The sequence below is a fragment of the Salvelinus alpinus genome, chromosome 4, assembly GCF_045679555.1.
Source record: "Salvelinus alpinus chromosome 4, SLU_Salpinus.1, whole genome shotgun sequence".
NCBI classification, from domain to species: Eukaryota; Metazoa; Chordata; class Actinopteri; order Salmoniformes; family Salmonidae; genus Salvelinus; species Salvelinus alpinus.
Window position 1 is genome coordinate 33,529,983 of NC_092089.1, and position 22,872 is coordinate 33,552,854.

Genomic DNA, 22,872 nt, shown 5'->3' on the forward strand with positions numbered 1-22,872 from the left:
GGTTGGATTGTCACAGCTTGGATAGACACGGTTGCTACCGTTCTTACTCCTTTACTCTCTCCTCCATGCTCTCCTTTTTCTGCCAGCTTGAAATATTCTGTTATTAAACCTGTTAAACAGTTAACCTAAATCCTCCTGAGACCCAGCAATTAAATTTTGTCCTCTAGTGGACATATAGTTCTTGGTCTGTATCTGAGGCCATACATGCCACTTTATTAAGTCCTGTTTGAGAGGACATTGGGCTTTTCAATTGTGTCACTTGTGGGGTGTTTTTCATATTTACGTTTTGACAACTAAAGAGGACAATTTGGCACTTACTAAGAAAAGTTTTAAAGTAACATGCTGTTTTCACCCCAAAGACTTATGTAAAAAAAAATATCCCAAACCTTTTACCCGGTTCTCACCTGGTTTATGATGTGCCTGACACCTGAACAAAATGGTAGCATGTTATTTTAGAGGCGAAAGAAACGCACACCTATTTAGGCGAGGTGCTGGTTAGCAGAGTGGAACGCTTTTTTAAAATGAAGGAGAGCATGTTATTTTACGCGACGTCACTCCTTATTTCTCCCTCTGACACGTGTTCCATCTCTACCCCTCTACCTCCTGTAATTGATCTCCAAGGTCTTCCCCTCTCCCACACCTCTTCCCTCCTGTTCCATGCTTTTTCTCTGCCTATGTTACGTTCCTCGGTTGCTCTCCTCCTTCACTGACATCGTCATGCGTTGTAGCTTCACCCCCTCCCCTCTCTTTTGTAGCTAGTCTCTTCCCTCTCCTCTCGCCCACTCTACCGCCCACTCGCTCCCTCCTTTTAAATGACACGTGCAATTCTGTTTTTGTGAGTTATGTAAAGGGAAAAAAACACCTTTGCTGACTTCAGACTAACAATATAGTTTGCCAACGCAGAGTTTATAAACCCAATCTGACAGACATTTTGTGTTGGATGAAGACTTGTGAATATATTGTGAGAAACTAACGATGCCTGAAAATAAACTACTTCCATTTCAGGGACTGGTGAGTGAGGTTGGTGGCTGGTGAGTGAGGTTGGTGGCTGGTGAGTGAGGTTGGTGGCTGGTGAGTGAGGTTGGTGGCTGGTGAGTGAGGTTGGTGGCTGGTGAGTGAGGTTGGTGGCTGGTGAGTGAGGTTGGTGGCTGGTTTCTGTGGGGCGTGTCCAATCCAACGGCACTTTTTAGTAGTAGTTCAATGGATTCCTGTCCAGTTTTTCCTTAGGGGTTCAGAATTTCCTGAAATGGAACCCCTAGTTGAAACGAGGTCAACCCTGGAACACTTGGAGGAGAGATGTCTATGCAGAGATGACCGAGAGCGGCCTCAACTGGTGTGACCTAAACAAATGCCTGTACCAAGGGATATGGAAGATGTTTTTAGGAGGCAAGAGCTTGTCAAACTGCTTCATGATTTATTGTGTTCATTATACTGTAAGAGGTATTACTGGAGAATGTTGCTGAATCTTTGCTGGTCTCTGGGGAGATAAATCGAGCTAGAAAAAAGCCATCAGAAGCTAGGTAAAGGTATCTGCCATTCAACTGTATTAGGGAAACCTTTTTGAGTGGAAGTGTAATCAACCAATCACATTTTGATTTATTGAGTGGGGCTGTTTTTACAAAAACGTATAGAAACCTCTGCCTCGAAGGCCAAGGGTCACTGAGCAATAGCAAGCAGTAGTTTTCCCACTGTCTAGCTTTAGCTTTTGTTGTCAACTAGTTTGCAGCTGATTCAGCAGGTGTTATCAAAGACGGTGTTTGCTAATTTATTAGCTTCTCCCTTTTCAAGAATAATTTACAGTTCATCTCACCAGATGGACATATGAGTTTTATCGCTTGCTTGTTAGCCATCTCTTTGAAAACAACTTGTGTGTGAAACACTTGCATTTAAAGTGAAACTGACAGCATTTTAGCAACAAATCTTTTAATATATGTAACAGTATTGCTTCCGGCTCGAACCAGGGACCCTCTGCACACAGACAACAGTCACCCACGAAGCATTGTTACCCGCCGCGGCCCTTGCAGAGCAAGGGGAACAACTACTTCAAGGTCTGAGAGCAAGTAAATTATTCTTGAAAAGGGAGAAGCTAATAAATTAGCAAACACCGTCTTTGATAACACCTGCTGAATCAGCTGCAAACTAGTTGACAACAAAAGCTAAAGCTAGACAGTGACGTCACCAATTGAAACGCTATTAGCGCGCACCACCGCTAACTAGCTAGCCATTTCACATGGGTTAAATATACTCCCCCTGGAAGAATGTGGCACTTGTCAGAATAGTTTTTTTTATTTTTTATACAAGCGACCACTTATCTAAGGTCATTTTCACGTTTTCATTTACTGTGTTTACAGGCAGTTGCAACAGTTAGACTTTGGATCATTAGAACGCATTCACCAAAAACCACAAAATACACCTGCATGGATTTCTGCAAATATATAAACACACGGGATTCCTCTTACATTTGGAAACTTTAATGTCCTATTGATCAAACAACCGTGAAAAGGTAGGCTCTCTCCCTTAGTTATGCACATCAATAACAAGATTACCAACTAATGCCAGAGCAAGATGAGCTCAAATCTAACAACGGAACAGCAGATAAACATTCAAACTTTTTCAGCTAGTTGGCCATCAACATTGCACTGAAACAATGGGGAATTGTAGCCTCCTCGACCTTCTGCAGCTTGCCTGCCAATGCATGCTTGTCCCAACCAGGCACCCAAGCTAACTGGCTAGCTAACCAAATGACACCTGCATCTCTAGCTGTGTAAAGTGTGATAGAAAAATTACATATTTACCTGATTTGTTTGATATTAATAGTTCGCAATTAATGCTTAATAATAGATAGGATATTTCTGTCCTGTTAGTGTCTGTGTTTGTATGGTCTCCACTCTAGTTCCCTGCAGCTAATCTGGGTGTATGGTCACCAGAGATGGCTTGAGCTGACAAATGAGTTAAAGACTGCATTACATAGACAAGATGTGGTGGGTGTAACCGAGATAGAGATAGCCAGGAGGGGTTTAGAACAATTCCTCATTGTCTCTAAATCATCCTTGCATCTGGGAAACTAAGCCAAGGTGGGGTAAAGACAACAACCCACGTGCAGATAACGACAGGATGAACCCAGAGTGGATTATGATGCTCCTTGGTCTGCATGAGGGGGGTTGAACCAACCATGACTGCGCATTGTTAGTCTCAGCTATATATAGTACTCTGCATTTGTGTTAAGGATAGGTTACTCGGTCCAACACTCAAGGGTGTGGGGTCGACCGGCCTCATTATTGCAATAATTAATCAATATTAAATAAAGATGATTGTTTGAAGAAATGACCAAGTCTCTCTCAGTACTGAATTTCCACAACATTTTTGACAACGAGGAGGTGATCTGAAATTGGGATCTGAGTAAACCACGCTTATTATTGAGCAGCTGGACCCGCCTATGATCTGAGGTAGCTGGCACGGGTGGCCACCGAAAAACGATATGAGGGGAAAATCAGTCACTCACCCACTCCAATGACATAACATTGTCCTAACAGTTTATATCTAGCTCCATGTTTTTAGCTTGCTACATAAATAGATACCCTAGCCTATTAGCTACGTTATAATTGACTTGTGATCATTGCCCTTGCTAGTTTGATTGTATTGACATTCCCAGCCTTTGTCATTAAAGCCCCATATACACTGCTCAAAAAAATAAAGGGAACACTTAAACAACACAATGTAACTCCAAGTCAATCACACTTCTGTGAAATCAAACTGTCCACTTAGGAAGCAACACTGATTGACAATAAATTTCACATGCTGTTGTGCAAATGGAATAGACAAAAGGTGGAAATTATAGGCAATTAGCAAGACACCCCCAATAAAGGAGTGGTTCTGCAGGTGGTGACCACAGACCACTTCTCAGTTCCTATGCTTCCTGGCTGATGTTTTGGTCACTTTTGAATGCTGGCGGTGCTTTCACTCTAGTGGTAGCATGAGACGGAGTCTACAACCCACACAAGTGGCTCAGGTAGTGCAGCTCATCCAGGATGGCACATCAATGCGAGCTGTGGCAAGAAGGTTTGCTGTGTCTGTCAGCGTAGTGTCCAGAGCATGGAGGCGCTACCAGGAGACAGGCCAGTACATCAGGAGACGTGGAGGAGGGCAACAACCCAGCAGCAGGACCGCTACCTCCGCCTTTGTGCAAGGATGAGCAGGTGAAGCACTACCAGAGCCCTGCAAAATGACCTCCAGCAGGCCACAAATGTGCATGTGTCTGCTCAAACGGTCAGAAACAGTCTCCATGAGGGTGGTATGAGGGCCCGACGTCCACAGGTGGGGGTTGTGCTTACAGCCCAACACCGTGCAGGACGTTTGGCATTTGCCAGAGAACACCAAGAGTGGCAAATTCACCACTGGCGCCCTGTGCTCTTCACAGATGAAAGCAGGTTCACACTGAGCACATGAGCACATGTGACAGAGTCTGGAGACCCCGTGGAGAACGTTCTGCTGCCTGCAACATCCTCCAGCATGACCGGTTTGGCGGTGGGTCAGTCATGGTGTGGGGTGGCATTTCTTTGGGGGGGCCGCACAGCCCTCCATGTGCTCGCCAGAGGTAGCCTGACTGCCATTAGGTACCGAGATGAGATCCTCAGACCCCTTGTGAGACCATATGATGGTGCGGTTGGCCCTGGGTTCCTCCTAATGCAAGACAATGCTAGACCTCATGTGGCTGGAGTGTGTCAGCAGTTCCTGCAAGAGGAAGGCATTGATGCTATGGACTGGCCCGCCCGTTCCACAGACCTGAATCCAATTGAGCACATCTGGGACATCATGTCTCGCTCCATCCACCAACGCCACGTTGCACCACAGACTGTCCAGGAGTTGGCGGATGCTTTAGTCCAGGTCTGGGAGGAGATCCCTCAGGAGACCATCCGCCACCTCATCAGGAGCATGCCCAGGCATTGTAGGGAGGTCATACAGGCACGTGGAGGCCACACACACTACTGAGCCTCATTTTGACTTGTTTTAAGGACATTACATCAAAGTTGAATCAGCCTGTAGTGTGGTTTTCCACTTTAATTTTGAGTGTGACTCCAAATCCAGACCTCCATGGGTTGATAAATTTGATTTCCATTTTTGTCTGATTTTGTTGTCAGCACATTCAACTATGTAAAGAAAAAAGTATTTAATAAGAATATTTCATTCATTCAGATCTAGGATGTGTTATTTTAGTGTTCCATAATTTTTTTTGAGCAGTGTACTACCCACCACTGCGACATGTACGCTCTCGTTGGCTGGCCCTCGCTTCATACTTGTCGCCAAACCCACTGGCTCCAGGTCATCTACAAGACCCTGCTAGGTAAAGTCCCGCCTTATCTCTGCTCGCTGGTCACCATAGCTGCACCCACCCGTAGCACGCATTCCAGCAGGTATATCTCACTTGTCACCCCCAAAGCCAATTCCTCCCTTGGTCGCCTCTCCTTCCAGTTCTCTGCTGCCAATGACTGGAACGAACAAATCTCTGAAACTGGAAACACTTATCTCCCTCACTAGCTTTAAGCACCAGCTGTCAGAGCAGTTCACAGATCACTGCACCTGTACATAGCCCATCTATAAATAGCCCAAACAACTACCTCTTCCCGTACTGTATTTATTTATTTTGCTCCTTTGCACCCCAGTATTTCTACTTTTCACACTCATCTGTCAAATCTACCATTCCAGTGTTTTAATTGCTATATTGTATTTACTTTGCCACCATGGCCTATTTATTGCCTTCACCGCCCTTATCTCACCTCATTTGCTCACATTGTATATAGACTTATTTTTCTACTGTATTATTGACTGTGTGTTTGTTTTACTCCATGGGTAACTGTGTTATATGTGTCGAACTGCTTTGCTTTATCTTGGCCAGGTCGCAGTTGTAAATGAGAACTTGTTCTCAACTTGCCTACCTGGTTAAATAAAGGTGAAATAAAAAATTTAATTGTGCGTTTTTGTCCAGATTATTTAGTCATTGAAACTGAAACACTGCATCCTGAATGGAGGCAGCAAACAATGTACCAGGCCAGCTGTGATTTACAACCTGATAGCAATATTTTTTGGACTACCAAGGAATGTATTAATGAATTATATTAATCATGCATTGAACTGCATCCATCTATTCTGCCAACAATGCCTTAGTGTACCTCATGGAACAATGAGTCAAATATAACCTCTTTTTTAAACCTCTTATAAAGTTGATTTTGTAGCATAAACTGGGATTTTTTTATTGATATTATGAATTGGTTTTTTTTCTTCAAATATGCAAAGTAGTTAAAACGCTGTCAGTTCCACTTTAGGTCACTGGTTACTTTGTGTGATAGTGAAATGTTATTTGCACCTTGAAGTAATAGTTGGACATTTCGATTGGGAAACGCTTAATGGTTTTGTTTTTGTTTTCTTATGACTGGAACCTACTGACTTATGTCTGAGTTTATGGACTTTTTATCCTTTAACATCATGCTGTGTGTGACTGCTGTCTTTCCATCGGTTCTATGCAGTGGTGTAGATGTGCTTGGAGAAGTGGGTATACTCTAATTTTGCCAAAAACTTCCCATAAGTCCCGCTCAGCAAAGGAAAGGCACCTGTGTGAAAAATCCTGTTTTTTTAATGAGTTTTTCTATAGATTTTTCAGGTTTTCACCTTCAAAATCACACCTTTTTAAATAGACCCTCACGTTTGTGTATTTTTTCTAAGTCCACAACAATGCTTAAACCACATCAATCTGATTGGGTGGGCCTGTCAGGGCCTGGCTCCCCAGTGGGTGAGCCTCTGTCCACCCAGGCCCATCCATGTCTGCGCCCCTGATGCAAACAGCACATTACAAATAGCCTACTAACCAACACTTCTGACTAAACTTTTTCAACACCTGGTTTGCATACCCATTGTTGCCTTGGTTAACATTTACTGGGAGATATAAGTTGAAACGTCTTTCCTACCCTACCAGCTACGGATGTCATTCTTCTCTGAGCTCAAAACCATCTGAAGCTGCACACTCTTACTGTCTGCAGATGATATTCTTCTGAAACTAGGCTATGTGCAGCGCGCATGTGAATATATTTCACGTTCTTTGTGATTGTGTAGGCTACTTGGTGCATCATTTCTCTATTGTAGTACATCATTGATAAATCGTATAGGTCCACTACACTACTTTGATACGCAACAGTAGGGATTAAGTGAGTATATGCAATGCCCACTGAAACAAAACTCCACTACACCACCGGCCCTTTGTGTTTTGCAAAAAGTGCACTCTCCTACATGAGTGCACTGGTATTAAGGTTGATCTCCTTTCAGAATCACAAACCTTTCAGAATCAAAACTATAGGTATTCCACTGCGCAAACATACTTTCTATAATAGATAAAAAGGCTGTCAAGATATTCATGTTTCAAGAAAGGAGTGTATATATTTGGCCTGGAGAAGCGGTCCTATGTGCTGACTGAATGGAAGCTGATAATTATTAATTTTTTACTCTGGTCTTGGGAAGAAATTACGAGTCCTCACTATCCGAGACCGAGTACAAATGTATCAGACACGGAGGGAGACCAGACTCAGTACTACAACAGGCTATAGCCAATCAGGTCAATGCTCATGCCTGTGTATCTGTAGGTAGTCTCTTATGACAGACAACACCAGCACGTATGAGAGATTTGGTGCTGAGATTAATCTGCTGGTGATCAGAGCATGTGTTGAACTTTTGTGTGCATTGCCTGCTGGTGTTATGTGTTATGGCAGAGAGGCTGCAGGGGGCTGAGAGCAGATGGTACTGACAGACTGTAACTCACTGTATGAGGGAGAGAAGGCACCAAACACACAGGGGTAGAGCGAGGCTATAAACACACAGGGTAGAGCGAGGCTATAAACACACAGGGTAGAGCGAGGCTATAAACACAGGGTAGAGCGAGGCTATAAACACACAGTGTAGAGCGAGGCTATAAACACACAGGGTAGAGCGAGGCTATAAACACACAGGGTAGAGCGAGGCTATAAACACACAGGGGTAGAGCGAGGCTATAAACACACAGGGTACAGCGAGGCTATAAACACAGGGTAGAGCGAGGCTATAAACACACAGTGTAGAGCGAGGCTATAAACACACAGGGTAGAGCGAGGCTATAAACACACAGGGTAGAGCGAGGCTATAAACACACAGTGTAGAGCGAGGCTATAAACACACAGGGTAGAGCGAGGCTATAAACACACAGGGTACAGCGAGTACAGCGAGGCTATAAACACAGGGTAGAGCGAGGCTATAAACACACAGGGTACAGCGAGGCTATAAACACAGGGTAGAGCGAGGCTATAAACACACAGTGTAGAGCGAGGCTATAAACACACAGTGTAGAGCGAGGCTATAAACACACAGGATGGAAAGTGAGGCTTTGCAATGACCACTATACATACACAGCAGAGATGCTATGACACAAATGCAGTGCAGGGATATACACACCTACTGATGGGGTGCTGGGGTTGCCAGACCGATGGAGGATGACCTCCACTGTAGGTCCAGTTTCAAAAATTGGTCCTCCCCAGCCACTGTACCCGTTGGGCGCTATTGTCATGTTTCTGTTTGCCCTTTGACCCTGACAGGTGTCCTCCCGTGACATCATTGTGTTCCGAGCAGGGGAGATGTGTGGCCACCGGCAACCTCTAGTCACCTTGGTGATGACAAACACTCCTACTGCCATGACATCATCCCAGTGATGAAGTAGGGGAGGGGAGATGGAGGGGGCCGGAGGGAGGATATTTGCCAGTATAAACCCACCGCATCATCCCAGCTGATACACTAACATTAAACCACTGCCAAGCGAACACAAACGCAAGAGGCAAACTCATCCTTTCAATAACATCACTGAGAGAGAAGGAAGAGGAGAAAAGGAGGGGCAAAGCGTGAGATAGTGATGCTTTCAGCAGGTGCCAAACAGTGAGAGGTAGCTGATAGAGGAGAGGGAAAGACTGCTTGAGAGAAAGAGAGATGCAGCCAGCCTGTGAGAGCACACAGTGACCCACAGCATCGGAGACAAGAGAAGAAGACAAAGTGTGAGTTGTTTCATGCATTCTTTATTTGTTCGTTTAGCGAAAGGGTGAGAGGTTATGCACCTGTGCTTTCAGGTTGATTAGATACAGAGGAAGATGGAATTTGTACCAAAAAGTAGGTATTGCTGCATATTTCATTGTGTACAATGAATGTTTTATTTTATTTAGTACGTTATTATCATGCAATAATTATTATTCCTGAGTAAATACCTAAATGCATCCATGACTATTTGATCTTGAAGAACCAGGAAGTATAATGTACTGATTTGTTATAGAGGAATCTGGGGCTCATTTGTAGATCTGATGTTTTATAAGATATTCAATGAAAATCACTACTCATCTCACAGACATAATGTCACAATTTCTACCTCGTCTCAGATTTTCATACAGCAGTATATTGTGTGTACAAGGCAATTTCTCCCTTGGCGAAAATGAAGTTTTTCTCATGTATTTGATTATTAACATCAGGGTATTAAACGTCATCATAAAGCATGATCATGGATTTATCTTTATGGTCAGTAGTTATGGTCAGTAGAGTCGTGGTGGTGGTCATTGCTCTGTGTAGTCATAAACATTTTTCTGTATGGTTTTAGAGATGTATTATAGTTGTATCAATAATCACTGTATTATCTATATTGGCATATTAATATTAATTCCTCTCTGTTTTTCCAGAATCCTGTTGTCATTGCAGTGTCAGTGTAGTCGTGTCCAGCCAGTCTCCTGCATTACTGTTCCCGCCCTCCCTCTACTCACTGCTGCCATGCTGTACCCAGCTCTGCTCTGTGCTGCTCTGCTCCTGATAGCACCCCTGGGGCACACAGAGGGGCGCACCCTGCACCCCTCACCTGATGCCATCCAGGTAAGGAGGGTGAAGGGAGAGGGGTAGTGGGAGGAAAATAGGAAGAAGAGGGGATATGGGGATGGAGAAAGAGGGGGAGTGGAAAGTTAGGGAGGGGGAGAGTAGGGGGAGCTGGGGACAGAGGGGAGATGGGGAAGAGGGGAGTAGAGGGTATATTTGGATTGAGGGCAGAGATGGATCATCAATAACGTTTTTACGGAGCTCTCGTGACTTTTCTGGGTAGTAATAGTAACACCATATATGTTGTTCCTGCCTAGTTTGTTGAGCAGTTTCTGGATCGCTACAACGACCTGACCCTGGATGACCTGGAGAACCTGGTGAGCAGCCAACCAGAGGAGCCCTCCTCTGCTTTTACTTCCACGGTCAAAGTCGCTGAGTACCCCAAATGGGCTGACATACCAGCACAGGGCGACAGCACCTGGCTCCGCCTCCTGAAGGGGACCCTGGCCAATCAGAAAAGAGCTGTGACGGACCGGTCGAGGAGGGGGTGGAACCGAGGATGCTTCGGACTCAAACTGGACAGGATCGGGTCAATGAGTGGACTGGGCTGCTAGTGGAGAGAGAGGAAGAGACTGACGTCCCTCAGGGGATATGAGGACAAACACACAGCACACAGTCATTTACACACAGGTGAATACAAGGATGTTAATGTGAGTACAAAGGAGGTCTACATGTAGCGTAGCTGTAGTGTACTTGCTGTAGTGCTAATGTGGTTCCATCGAGCTTAGTGAAAGTTACTCTGTATGTCTCCTGGCTGTTGGAAGGGGTTAGCTGTACTTATATTGTACATCTATTCATTTGAATCTTGAAAGTATCAGAGTTATGTTTACATCAAGCTGTTATTCTATTTTAAGTCTCTGAGTGTTGTTTTGACAGTAAACCTGCACTTTATTTAAAACTAAGTATTTAAAAGTGTTGTCTTTCTTGACTAATATTGTCCTTGTTAATCCTGCAGGAATAGTTGTGTTATGGCATGTTTAATGGAAATAAATATTTGAAAAAAAGTCAATAATATAATTCAAGTCAAATGTTTCTTCTCTCTGCTATTGATTTTACATACATTTTGCATGAATAAATGTACACTGAAACATGTTGTATTGAGTGTTGTGTTCTATTAAAGTCCTGACATCTTCCAGTGGCAGATTCATCCTCAAATCCTCTACTCCATTTGTTCATTTCACATTGGCATACGTCATCTACATATTCATGCGTTTCCATTCAATTTGAAGGTTCAATTTCTCACAGCAGATATTTATACCTCTGTTTCCATGGTCGTTTTTATTAAATCTGCCACAGGCAGCTGAGGGAGAGAGAGAAGGTACATGTCTTCCTCAGAGCTAAATGAAATGCCTGCATTACATGGTGGGCTTGTGTGGGAGGACCAATTAGGACTTGGAGCTACGCTAATCAAGCTACCACTGATGCTTCCAAACTGAATTTACTATGTCGTTAGTATCTCACTTATAGAAGGGAGTTAACTCTTGTCTATATGACAAGTACTTCCCAAACAGAACATCATCTTCTCTCTTTAAATACAGTTCTGGGATGGGGAAAGAGGGGAGTTCACCAGGGTCAGTTCTGGGTTGGGGAAAGAGGGCATTTCACCAGGGTCAGTTCTGGGTTGGGGAAAGAGGGCATTTCACCAGGGTCAATAAAGTGCATTAGAGGTTGGGAGATGGATACTGAGAGTCTCTAGAGCAGGGGTACTCAACTCTGACCCTACGAGGTCTGGAGCCTGCTGGTTTTCTGTTCTACCTGGTAATTAATTGCACACACCTGGTGCCCCAGGTCTAAACCAGTCCCTGATTAGAGGGGGACAATTCAAAAATGCAATGGAACTGGCTTCGAGGTACAGAGTTGAGATTGAGGGCTCTAGAGTCAGTAGTGTGTTCGTCACAGAAGAGGTTAACTCAGGTTAAAAGACTGGATGCAGTCCCTAAAGTAAACCACAAGAGGTCAGTCTGAATTAGTTTGTCATGTTCCAAGGTCCAAACCGAAGTGCAATCCAGACTTCAGACTTAGTGCTGGACTCTGCTAATGAACATTATGAGAGTGATGATAATTCAGCAGCATATGAACCCAGGTGTACACCTTTCTGATGCATGTTTTACCAGAGGTATACCAGAGGTAAAATCCAAAGACATTTCAGATAACTCAAGTTAGTCAGAGCATGGACAGTGCTGACAACACCAGGGTTGTAGGATTGCTCTATTAAAGTAGTAAAAGTTTAGTATTTGGTCTCGTATTCATAGCACCAATGATTACATCAAGCTTGTGACTCTACAAATTTGTTGGATGCATTTGCGGTTTGTTTTGGTTGAGTTTCAGATTATTTTGTGCCCAATAGAAATGAATGATAAATAATGTATTGTGTCATTTTGGATTCACTTTTAATGTAAATAAGAATAGAATACGTTTCTAAACACTTCTACATGAATGTGGATGCTACCATGACTACGGATAATCCTGAATGAATCGTGAATAATGATGAGTAAGAAAATTACAGAAGCACAATTATCTTGGTACTACTTTAATACACATTATCTGTCCCAAGACTTTTGCTCCCCAAAAATGGGGGGACTATGTACAAAAGTGCTGTAATTTCTAAATGGTTCACCTGATATGGATGAAAATACCCTCAAATTAAAGCTGACAGTCTGCACTTTAATCTCATAGTCATTGTTTGATTTCAAATCCAAGAAAATAAGAAAAAATGCTTCACTGTCCCAATAATTACAGAAGGCACCGTATATTGACACATAGCCTACAGCAGTAGTCTTCTTGTACTCTCAGCCTCACAGCGTCTGGTCTAGGGTCTTCTGGGTCTAGATTTTAGCCCATGGCTCCTCTTTAGTATTCAAAACTACTTTTGGCTTCCTCTGATTTTCTCAAAAGCACTACACAAATCTGAACATAACTAACCAACTGAACAGTGAATTATCAGACACAAATTAAATGTTTTCTTGCAGAAATCTGTAGGCCTACATGAAAAACCTCAATTAAGGGAGAAGTTGGCCTTTATATTAGCCTACCATGGACTATAGTATGACCTATGATGACTGTGTGATCATGTGGTGTGATATTAAGCAGGGTCAAATACAGTACACAGTATCACCAGTGTATACCATCCACCAAGGAGTAGACCGGTCTGATTATATTTATAGAACGACCTTTACTTCACCTCTCTGACCTTAAGCTGTGCAGCGGAGGCCAAGAGCAGTGCGTGTTCACATGGGGTCGTGGTAGTTCAACTATGCCCAGGTCATTGGCTCGTCACCACCCTAACTTCCAACACCTTTGAGAAAAATATTAGTGCAGGGTGGCATGACTGCTATTGTGCTGTTGAACATGTTGTTCATGTGTCATGGGTCATGGCATGTCGCGCTGTGTTTGAGAACATGTTGCACTAGTTCTGTGCTATTTCCTTCACTGTGATATTTAGGTACAAGTTGTTGTGTGTTTTGCTTGTAGAGGCATATTGGCCAAAGGCCTAAGGGTTCAGACTCTACTAATTGGTTGTTTTATATTCCTATAGAGAGCAGAAAGAGAAGATCCCTGAAGCCCCTACCTGGTTCCAACAAGTACTTATTGACCTAATGGGACATTTACGATCAGAAGAAATGATTGAAAACCAGATTATATTTTTCAATAATAGTAATTACTTGGGTGTTTACATTTGTACTATTTCACACATGTACAAGTGTGTTTCATACACGTGTGAATTATATATATTTTTTGGACAACCCTCGGAGAGTGTGTTCACGGCCAGGGATCAGCCATTATTAGGGTTAAGTGCCTTGCTCAAGGCCACATGGACTTTTTTCACCTATAGTAGTCGGCTTGGTGATTCAAACCAGCGACTTTTCAAGCCAGCGACCGCATAGGCAGTAATGGTATCCATCATTTTTTTAATTAACCATAGATGTGTCCTTTCCTTTTATAATTCTTATTGCACATACTCATTGCAACAACAAAAAAAAGGTCATCATAAATGGACAAAAGTCACTGAATGTGTTTGACCCCAGAATTGACCCCTGAGGGACCCCATAGTAAATAGGTGATGGGGACAATACTGAAACACCAATGTTCACTGAGAAATATCTGTTACATAAATATGACCTGTACCAATCGAGGGCAACGCCGGAGATTCCCATCCACCTTTCCAGCCGGTTGACAAGAATATTCTGATCAATAGTATCAAACACGGCACTGAGATCCAAAAGAACTTGGGTAGAGCATCTGCCAGGATCGGCAGCCAACAGAAAGTCATTACTGACTTTTAATAAATCAGCTTCCGTGCTGTGAAGTGAGCGGAAGCCAGACTGAATTTTCCAAACAAGTTGTTCATACTCAAGTAAGCCACCAACCACTTTTTCAAAAATCTTGGAGAAAAAGTTTAGAGATAAGTCTATAATTACTCAGTGAGGAGGGGTCTAGATTGGGCTCTTTAAGGAGAGGTTGGACCAGATCAGTTTTAAAATAGGCTGAAAAGGAGCCAGAAGTCAGGGAGCTACTTACAATAGGCAGAATGTAAGGGCCAACCCGAAGGTATGCGTGATCTAGTAGGGATCATGTCCAAGGGGCAGGAGGAGGTCTTCAAGTGACCTACAGTATCAAGGAGGGACTCAAAGGATATTTGCCCAAAGGAGAAAAAGGAAGCAGTAGACAGTCTCAGAGTAGTTGCCTCAAGTGCCTCCTGGCCAGCAATGCTGGTATGGAGTCAGCTACTGTCAATCTGGGATCTAATATTTTCTAAAGTTGTGGGAGTTCTCAGAGATCAGGGTAGAGAAGTAGTTCACTCTTGCATCTTTAACCTGCAACATTATAATTTCTCATCAGCTCCTTCATTATCTCATAGAATACTTGGAAGTTTGCAGGCCTTCCATTTATGTTCAGCCTTTCCAAGTTCACTTTTTAAAGCAGATGTGTGGTCATTTAACTATGATGAGACGCTGGCCGGCAGTTTATTTCTGGTTTTAAAGTCTAAAGTAGCCTCACATATATCATTGAAGCTTTCCAGAAAATCATCGGTGTGATGACAAATAACAGGAGTAGTAGAGGATCAAAAGGCATTGGTAGATGAACTTACTAGGAGTTGTGGAGATAATGATGTGAGAGTGAGTGGCGACAAACACATTTTTAGGAGAAGTAGGAGGAAGCATTTTAAAAACAACACTGAGATTGTCAGAGACACACATCAATAGTTTCCAAGTAATCAATATTCAGATCATAGGACAGCACCAGATCAACAGTATGGCCTTGGTTGTGTGTCGGCCCTGTGGCATGTAGCACAAAGTTAAAGGATGCTACCGGGTTGAAAACTCCCTAGCTAGTGCATTATTTGGGCTAAACATGAATGTTTAGATCTCCAAGAATAACCCTGTCATATTTAGACATAACCAAAGACAGAGGTCAGAGAATTCTGCAATGAACCAACTATTAGGTTTAGGTTTAGGAGGGTGGTACACTAGAATATACAAGGTGGGCTGTTTCATGTTAAAGCAAAAGATAAGGCTTTCAAATTAGGAAAATGTGCCACATGACACAGGGCTACATATATACTTGTCCCTACCATGGCCAGACAGCCTGGATTTCTGTACATAAGACAAGGCTGGAGGGGTAGCTTCATTTAGAGAACTAAAATCCTTGGGTTTTCTTGTTCATAATGTTCTTTTGAGACACCAAGTGAACAAAACCAGATCCACGGACCCAGTCTTGTGTTATAACCAGACTTGCCATTCAGTTACTCTGACATAGATAGAACTCAACTCCTTAGACATAGTCACTTGATTAGACAGACAAAAACACACCCACACAAGTTATTTCTGTGAGAACTGTGTCTTGGCTTAAGGCATGAGAATGTGCAAAATGTGATGTGTTCAGACTCTATAGACTGACCTGACCAGGGCATGGCCATAGGTCCACACAGCCCTCCTCACACCCCAGGCAGGAGAAGGAGAGGAGAGAGAGAGAGGTTGAAAGTGAAGGGTCATGGTCTTTGGACTGTAAATGTCACACTGTGGAGGAAAGTGATTTGATCCCCGTTTGCTCTCGCTGTCTGGCTCTCTCTATCTAGTGAGAAGGTCACACAGGAACAGACCCTGTATTATATCATTTGGCCATCCAAGGATTTATTATATCTGTGTAGTGTTGCATCATCTGTTCCTATGCTTCAGAATTAAAGTTATGGGAAGGTTTAAAAAGGTATACAAAAAAAACATTCAGTGTTAATAAAATCTAGTGGTTGAAGGTGGCGGCCTTGAGTGAAATAAGAGGGCCATATATTCAGACAGATACAGAGAGTCTGATGAACTTCCCTGAAAGAAAAATAAATCAAAGTGAAAGCACTTCACTCAATATTCAGGCCTACACTATTCACTAGAACCCACGAAATCAATGCTACTTTAGGCCAGTTTTAGTTTAAATACCAGGCAAGGGGAGGCAGGTAGCCTAGTGGTTAGAGCGTTGTGCCAGTAACCGCAAGGTTGCTGAATCAAATCCCCAAGCTGACAAGGTAAAAATGTGTCATTCTGCCCCTGAACAAGGCAGTTAACCCACTGTTTCCTAGGCTGTCATTGAAAATAAGAATTTGTTCTTAACTGACTTGCCTAGTTAAATAAAACAGGGTGAAAACAGCAAGACCCAATTAAATATTTCAATTAATGTTTTCATACTATAGCTAATGTAACTTTATTGTTAGGCTACATACACAAAATTTATAATAGGCTGACTAGTTACAACTTCCTTATGACCTTGACATTCTGAAAGGGGCGGGGTTTAGAGCCCGTAGCACACAAAGGGGCGTGTCCATACAGGGTGGAAATAAATAGGTAGCCCAGCTCTACCAGTCCCCACTCACACCCGAAAGTCGTAAGACAGGATTGAGGCATCTCACAAACGGTAAATGACCAACCAACGGCTACATTAGGATATTTAACTAAATTAATGGCTGGGGATAATATGGGACTAGATTGCAACAAGATTAGGCAGATTGTCAGTTTTTGGCTTGACAACCTTGCGATTGTTTGGTTTATTCTAAGACTTGTTCCATGCGTGACCATTTATTTAATGTCATAGTTGATGAGATGCAGCTCCAACTACTTGATGTCTATAGCTTTTTTTTGCTTTAGAAAAGACTATTCAAACCTCTTGTTAAAGTCACTTCAATCTGCCGTGATTAAACTCAATTCGAGACGCAAAGTTTTAGACTTTCAAAGTTCATAACTTTTTCTTAAATAGACTATCACACATTTTATTCCAGTTTAAAACATTTTGCTGTGCTTTTAAATGCAACTTTTCTTTGCATGAACTTACTATGAGTTGCAGACATTTGATGTGTAGATACTGTTCAGATAAATTATCTATTCTAGGGAACCTATGGCATACTCTATTATTCTCTTATGCTATGTTATGTTCTCTATGCCTCTGCTTACCTTAAAGCTATAACTCGGTTGCAAAGTTCTATGCCATAAAGTATGGAAATCCCCAGAAATCATAATGGATTGCCAATGTTTGTTTTAATAGCTAATGTCTCTCCTTCTCCCCCCCCCCCCCAGAGGACTAGACCAACTCAGGCAAAATGGTGAAAGTAGGTGTTAATGGGTAAGATACATTTTCATTTAACTAACACAGCAACACACACAATCTAACAATTTATCACCACCACACACACAGGGTTAGAATCTCCTACTCTGGCTTGACCTAGTGCAGAGCTTACGCTTTTAAACCAGATAGCTATTTGAAATGGCAATCTTGCTAATATCAATTAATAAAAACAAAAATATAGGAATGAATACAATCAAGATTTCATTACATCATTCCTTACTAGTGGCTGTACCCTGATAACCTCACACGGGGAGTACTGATGCCCCTTCGAAAGGACCCGCCCTCTGTTTGCGAGAAACACAAGTTTCATATGATGCACAAGTCATCCCCGATGTGTGGTATTCAGACGAGCCCTGAGAGGAGGTTGGCTTACATGACCCTCCTCTCTGTACCCTCTTGCGCCAGTCTTTTTTTAGCCAGGCACCCTTTGGAGAAAAGGTCAGGGGTACAGTAGTGTCTTGTTGACATTCTGAACCATCAGAACATTTAATAGCGGTCTTACTCTAAACTAGCTCCGTGACTGAAGAGCAGCAACTGTGTAAAGACTTGTGTTTTGCAGAAGGCACACTCTGGATAGCAGGACAGACACACAAACCCAGGGACGGTCACCCTGGTGGTATCTTGTTCTCTGTGATGTTTTCACTAGTAGACAAGTGATCACCTTGTGCTTAGTTGAATAGAACAGTTTTATTGTGCAGTCTATAGTTGAAAATGTCTTTGGCCTCACTACTCGCATGTGAGGGGGATCTGCAGTTCCATTTCTCCTATCCTCCTCTTCGCCTCCCCTCCACCTCTCGGAGGACAGTGTCAGAGTCTGTCTGTCTGTGAACCTGATTTTTCTAGTTAAAAAGTAACTCTACTAATCAAACAGGCCTCTCACTTCATGGTGGAGGATTACCACATCAGGGGTAGACTTTATACCCCAGAGGGTACAGCCTCAGTCCTATTCACTCTGCTGGCTACGATACACAACCTCCTGAACCCTGTCCTCTTTCTCTGGAAATACAGTATTTTGAGGTCACATGTTCATTTGAGATTTCTCTGAAAGCTCTATATCCAGTCTTTAGTCTTTTGCTTCAGGTGCTACACAACAGTCAGATGTTGTGGAACAGAAATGTCAGTTCAGTTGTATACATTACATTTCTATCTGTGACCTTTGAAACATGGCTCCCTACTGAGTAAGGCACCAGCTGTTACATTAGAATACAAGAGAGACAGATGGGACTTCCACAACTTCATTTGTTTTTCAATAGTGAGAGGTTTATGAAATTCCGTAGTATTGTTGAGGACTGGGTGTGACATTAATGGAATGAATTGTCTTGTCCCCCAGATTCGGCCGTATCGGGCGTCTGGTGACCCGTGCTGCATTCCACTCCAAGAAGGGAGTTGAAATTGTGGCCATCAACGACCCCTTCATCGACCTGGACTACATGGTGAGTAGCCTAAAGCCTACAATGGACCAGGGACTTCTAGTCCAGTAGAAATGTATTGATCCCTGACATATATAAATTAAGGTTTTAAGACTTAGTGAAATATTTAGCTTATGTATAGATTAGTTCTTCACCCTAACTTATTAAGTGGTTTCATTAACTTCAAGACCGTTGAATGTTGCTGTCACCCTGACGCCCTCAATGAACAAACCATGGCCCTGTCATAACTTAGGATCTATTAACAATAGGCCAAGAGACTCACCTCTCCTTCTCCCTCTTCAGGTCTACATGTTCAAGTATGACTCCACCCACGGACGTTTCCACGGTGAGGTCAAGGCTGAGGGTGGCAAGCTGGTCATCGATGGACACAAAATCACTGTGTTCCACGAGTGAGTTCATTCATTTAGTAACAAATAATTCACATTTGTTTTCCACATCTAAAGAAATTCATACAAATCAGGTCAGCATCTGTAGAATATGCAGGAGAGACCTGAAGTCCCTTGTGGCTTTATAGAATGGCGCCCCCTTGTGGAATCTATAATGATATAAATGATAGTCTATTAGTCTATGGTGCTCTGCTTCCTCATAACATAACCCTGAACCTCCTTCTCTCTCGTTCTCAGGAAAGACCCAGCTAACATCAAGTGGGGAGATGCTGGTGCCACCTATGTGGTTGAGTCAACAGGTGTTTTCACCACCATTGAGAAGGCCTCTGTAAGTATCCCCACCAGTACACAGCATCCAGAACTGTATGATATAGGAATATCATTAGAACAGAAATGACTCCTTTATAACATGACTTTACCCATCAGGCTTAACCTGCATGTGGTGCATTATGTTGAATACATACAATAACTAGGCCACAATATTTAACCAGGCTACAGAAAATGTAATAACGGACTCTAACATCTCTCCCCCCTCCTCCAGACCCATCTGAAGGGCGGTGCCAAGAGGGTTGTCATCTCTGCTCCCAGCGCTGATGCACCCATGTTCGTCATGGGCGTCAACCACGACAAGTACGACAACTCCCTCAAGGTTGTCAGGTGAGACCCTCTTCCCTCCGACTGAACACACTCCCTCCACTTAACAGATACTATCTGCAGCGCCTTGCTATTCTGTTGTGGTTCAGACTATAATTTAGCACGTCTCTCTCCACAGCAATGCTTCATGCACAACCAACTGCCTGGCTCCCCTGGCCAAGGTCATCCACGATAACTTCCACATCATCGAGGGTCTGATGGTACGGATTAAAACGCAACACCTGGGAACAATCACCTAGAGGGCTTATTCTGACATAATGACAGATTTCACATCGACACAAAACACTAACAGTACAGAACAAGGGATGGACTGTGTTTAAGATCACCAACACACCATCTCTGTTCTTATCCAGCCGTCCCCCACTACCACCACTTCTGTACCTTAATGTGGATCACTCCTCTCTCATCTCCCTTCCCTTAACATCTCGCTCTCTTTCTCAGAGCACCGTTCACGCCGTCACCGCCACCCAGAAGACCGTTGATGGTCCTTCTGGAAAGCTGTGGAGGGATGGACGTGGCGCCAGCCAGAACATCATCCCTGCCTCCACCGGAGCAGCCAAGGCTGTCGGCAAGGTCATCCCCGAGCTGAACGGGTCAGTACCACAACCTCTAAATAACTAAACAACCAGTAAAACAAGACACTAGTATCAGAAGTTCACAACCTCTAACTAGACACCAGTAAAACACTGATACAGCTGTACATTCACTTATGACACAACCTCTAACTAGACCAGTAACACATTTATAACACTAGTCTGCCACTACAGTTTTCAGTCAACAGTAAAATGTATAGCAATGAAGCACAGATATTTGTCTAAGAACCAGTCATTTATTATGTCTGTACTGTATATCAAACTGTAGAGGAGTAAGTTGAACTTTGACCTTACGCTGCTGTCACCCCCTCTTCTTCCTCACAGCAAGATAACTGGCATGGCCTTCCGTGTCCCCACCCCCAACGTCTCAGTGGTGGACCTGACTGTTCGTCTGGAGAAGCCTGTGAGTAGCCCCTCCCCTGACTTACCAAACTGCCAATACACATGTCTGAGTTTCTCTATGGTGTACCTTACCTGTCAATACAATCAAACAGGTAACACTGTCCTAGGACCAATTGTTAGACACAGTGACCACATCTTTAAATAAAGATGGCAGTAAAGCCCATTGTTGAGTAGACAAGACAATGCCTTAATTGATACATGATTAGTTAGCATTGTAAATTTAGCAACAATGGAACAATTTGACAACCCACCTCTTGTTTGCTTGAACCACAGGCCAGCTACGACGCCATCAAGAAGGTTGTCAAGGCTGCCGCCGATGGACCCATGAAGGGAATTCTTGGATACACGGAGCAACAGGTTGTGTCTTCAGACTTCAACGGCGACACCCACTCCTCCATCTTTGATGCCGGCGCTGGCATTGCTCTGAACGACCACTTCGTCAAGCTGGTTACATGGTACGCATTCATCCTCTGCAAATATACAGGCGGACACACACACACCTACACATTCTTGGTGAGTGAAGAAACCTGACCGTGTCTCCTCTCTCCCCAGGTATGACAACGAGTTTGGCTACAGCAACCGTGTCATTGACCTGATGGCTCACATGGCCACCAAGGAGTAAAGCAACCAACCAAATGCTACTGAGCTACGTCATGTGACCACATATTTCCCATTCGATTGGACTATCGCCCTTACCTTGCCATGAGAAAGTTACCCGCATTAAGCAAATAACCAACAATCACAACTTTATTTTTGTATTGTAAAGACCATGTTCTTGTGAAAGGTGAGATGGAATCTAGGTGTTAAGAGATTCTCTCTGTTGCACTGACCCTGCTTCATTCAGAAGTGGAATAAAAGTCCTCTTTGTGAGTAAATATGGCTTCCTGTTTTTCACTTGATGGGATAAAAGGATAATTATTTAGTATATACATGTTGATGATGATACCTTAAATAATTCCTTTGTTATTTCTATTAAGCTAAGGATCCTGAAGTGATCGATCACTCATACACTATACAACACAATTATTCCTGACCCTGGGTACATAGGAGTAGTTTAGGTACAGTATCTATACAACGAGGTTGCTCTGTAAACTAAAACATCTCTATCTGAATCAGTAGAAAGAGGAAGGGAAGCGCTACTAAGCTACACAATAGTACATTTGGTAGATAGAAGGGGCTCTTTGGTAAAAGGGGTGAATTGTTCATCAAAAAGAAAGGAGGACCAAGGCGCTCTTCATATAATTAATTAAAATGCCTTTATTAGTATGGCATGTTCAATAGAAACAAAGTTTGTAAAAATCCGACGTGTTTCGGCTGCATGGCCTTCGTCAGGGAGTACAAAAAAATAATACATTGTCCTCTTTTGAACAGCTTTTCCAATTAGCCCTAATTAGAAGAGGGAGTGGTTACAAAATTGATTGGACACACATATACATACACATTAAAAAGTGAAATACTGAAGCTCTGTTATCATAAAAATACAACTCCAAGCTAGAAGTATCAGGACACTTAGAAAGGTAGTTCTAACCTTAAATATGACTGGGACAAGTGTCAAGAATAAGACAGCAATATATTCCATAGTACACTAGAACACAGCAAAACATGAACAACAGTCTAAACATAGCTGAGGGCAATTGAGCAAAACGTCCACTAGATGACAGCAAATGGACCTATCACAACCCCACAGGAAGGGTGAGAAATCCATATCTTCATTTAAACCAGGGTATTTAGTGGCCTGTAGTTTGTAAATCCCAAAATGTTCCCTTTGGTTTAATTTTCTAATAGAGGCTGGAATATGATCAATACCCATAGCTTGTAGGGAGCTACAAGCTATGGGTGCTCCTCCTGCTCAAAGGCGGAGGTAGCGGTCCTGCTGCTGGGTTGTTG

General features: G+C 43.0%; 2 protein-coding genes across 3 annotated transcripts; both read left to right on the plus strand.

Moving 5' to 3' along the window:
• Positions 1-8,740: 8,740 nt before the first annotated feature.
• Positions 8,741-11,070, plus strand: LOC139573336 (C-type natriuretic peptide 1-like). 2 transcript variants are annotated; one of them, XM_071396674.1, is made up of 3 exons: positions 8,741-9,059; positions 9,729-9,915; positions 10,173-11,070. In XM_071396674.1, exons 2-3 carry the CDS (start codon positions 9,817-9,819, stop codon positions 10,467-10,469), a joined length of 396 nt encoding a protein of 131 aa, XP_071252775.1. In that variant the 5' UTR covers positions 8,741-9,059; positions 9,729-9,816; the 3' UTR covers positions 10,470-11,070. The 2 variants fall into 2 exon arrangements, with proteins under 2 accessions (XP_071252775.1, XP_071252776.1); XM_071396675.1 differs by lacking the exon at positions 8,741-9,059 and adding an exon at positions 9,153-9,171.
• Positions 11,071-16,720: 5,650 nt separating this feature from the next.
• Positions 16,721-21,860, plus strand: gapdh (glyceraldehyde-3-phosphate dehydrogenase). Its single transcript, XM_071396676.1, has 11 exons — positions 16,721-16,815; positions 17,472-17,517; positions 18,851-18,953; positions 19,233-19,339; positions 19,574-19,664; positions 19,878-19,993; positions 20,109-20,190; positions 20,432-20,583; positions 20,908-20,986; positions 21,259-21,440; positions 21,538-21,860. Exons 2-11 carry the CDS (start codon positions 17,495-17,497, stop codon positions 21,605-21,607), a joined length of 1,005 nt encoding a protein of 334 aa, XP_071252777.1. The 5' UTR covers positions 16,721-16,815; positions 17,472-17,494; the 3' UTR covers positions 21,608-21,860.
• Positions 21,861-22,872: the final 1,012 nt, after the last annotated feature.

Bases quoted from the DNA above. Each gene is read 5' to 3' on its own strand.
- gapdh (XM_071396676.1), top strand. From the start codon at position 17,495: ATGGTGAAAGTAGGTGTTAATGG. The intron at 17,518-18,850 runs GTAAGATACATT...CTTGTCCCCCAG, and splicing joins GTGAAAGTAGGTGTTAATGG to ATTCGGCCGTATCGGGCGTC. The intron at 19,665-19,877 runs GTAAGTATCCCC...CCCCTCCTCCAG, and splicing joins CCACCATTGAGAAGGCCTCT to ACCCATCTGAAGGGCGGTGC.
- LOC139573336 (XM_071396674.1), top strand. From the start codon at position 9,817: ATGCTGTACCCAGCTCTGCTCTGTGCTGCTCTGCTCCTGATAGCACCC. The intron at 9,916-10,172 runs GTAAGGAGGGTG...GTTCCTGCCTAG, and splicing joins CCTCACCTGATGCCATCCAG to TTTGTTGAGCAGTTTCTGGA.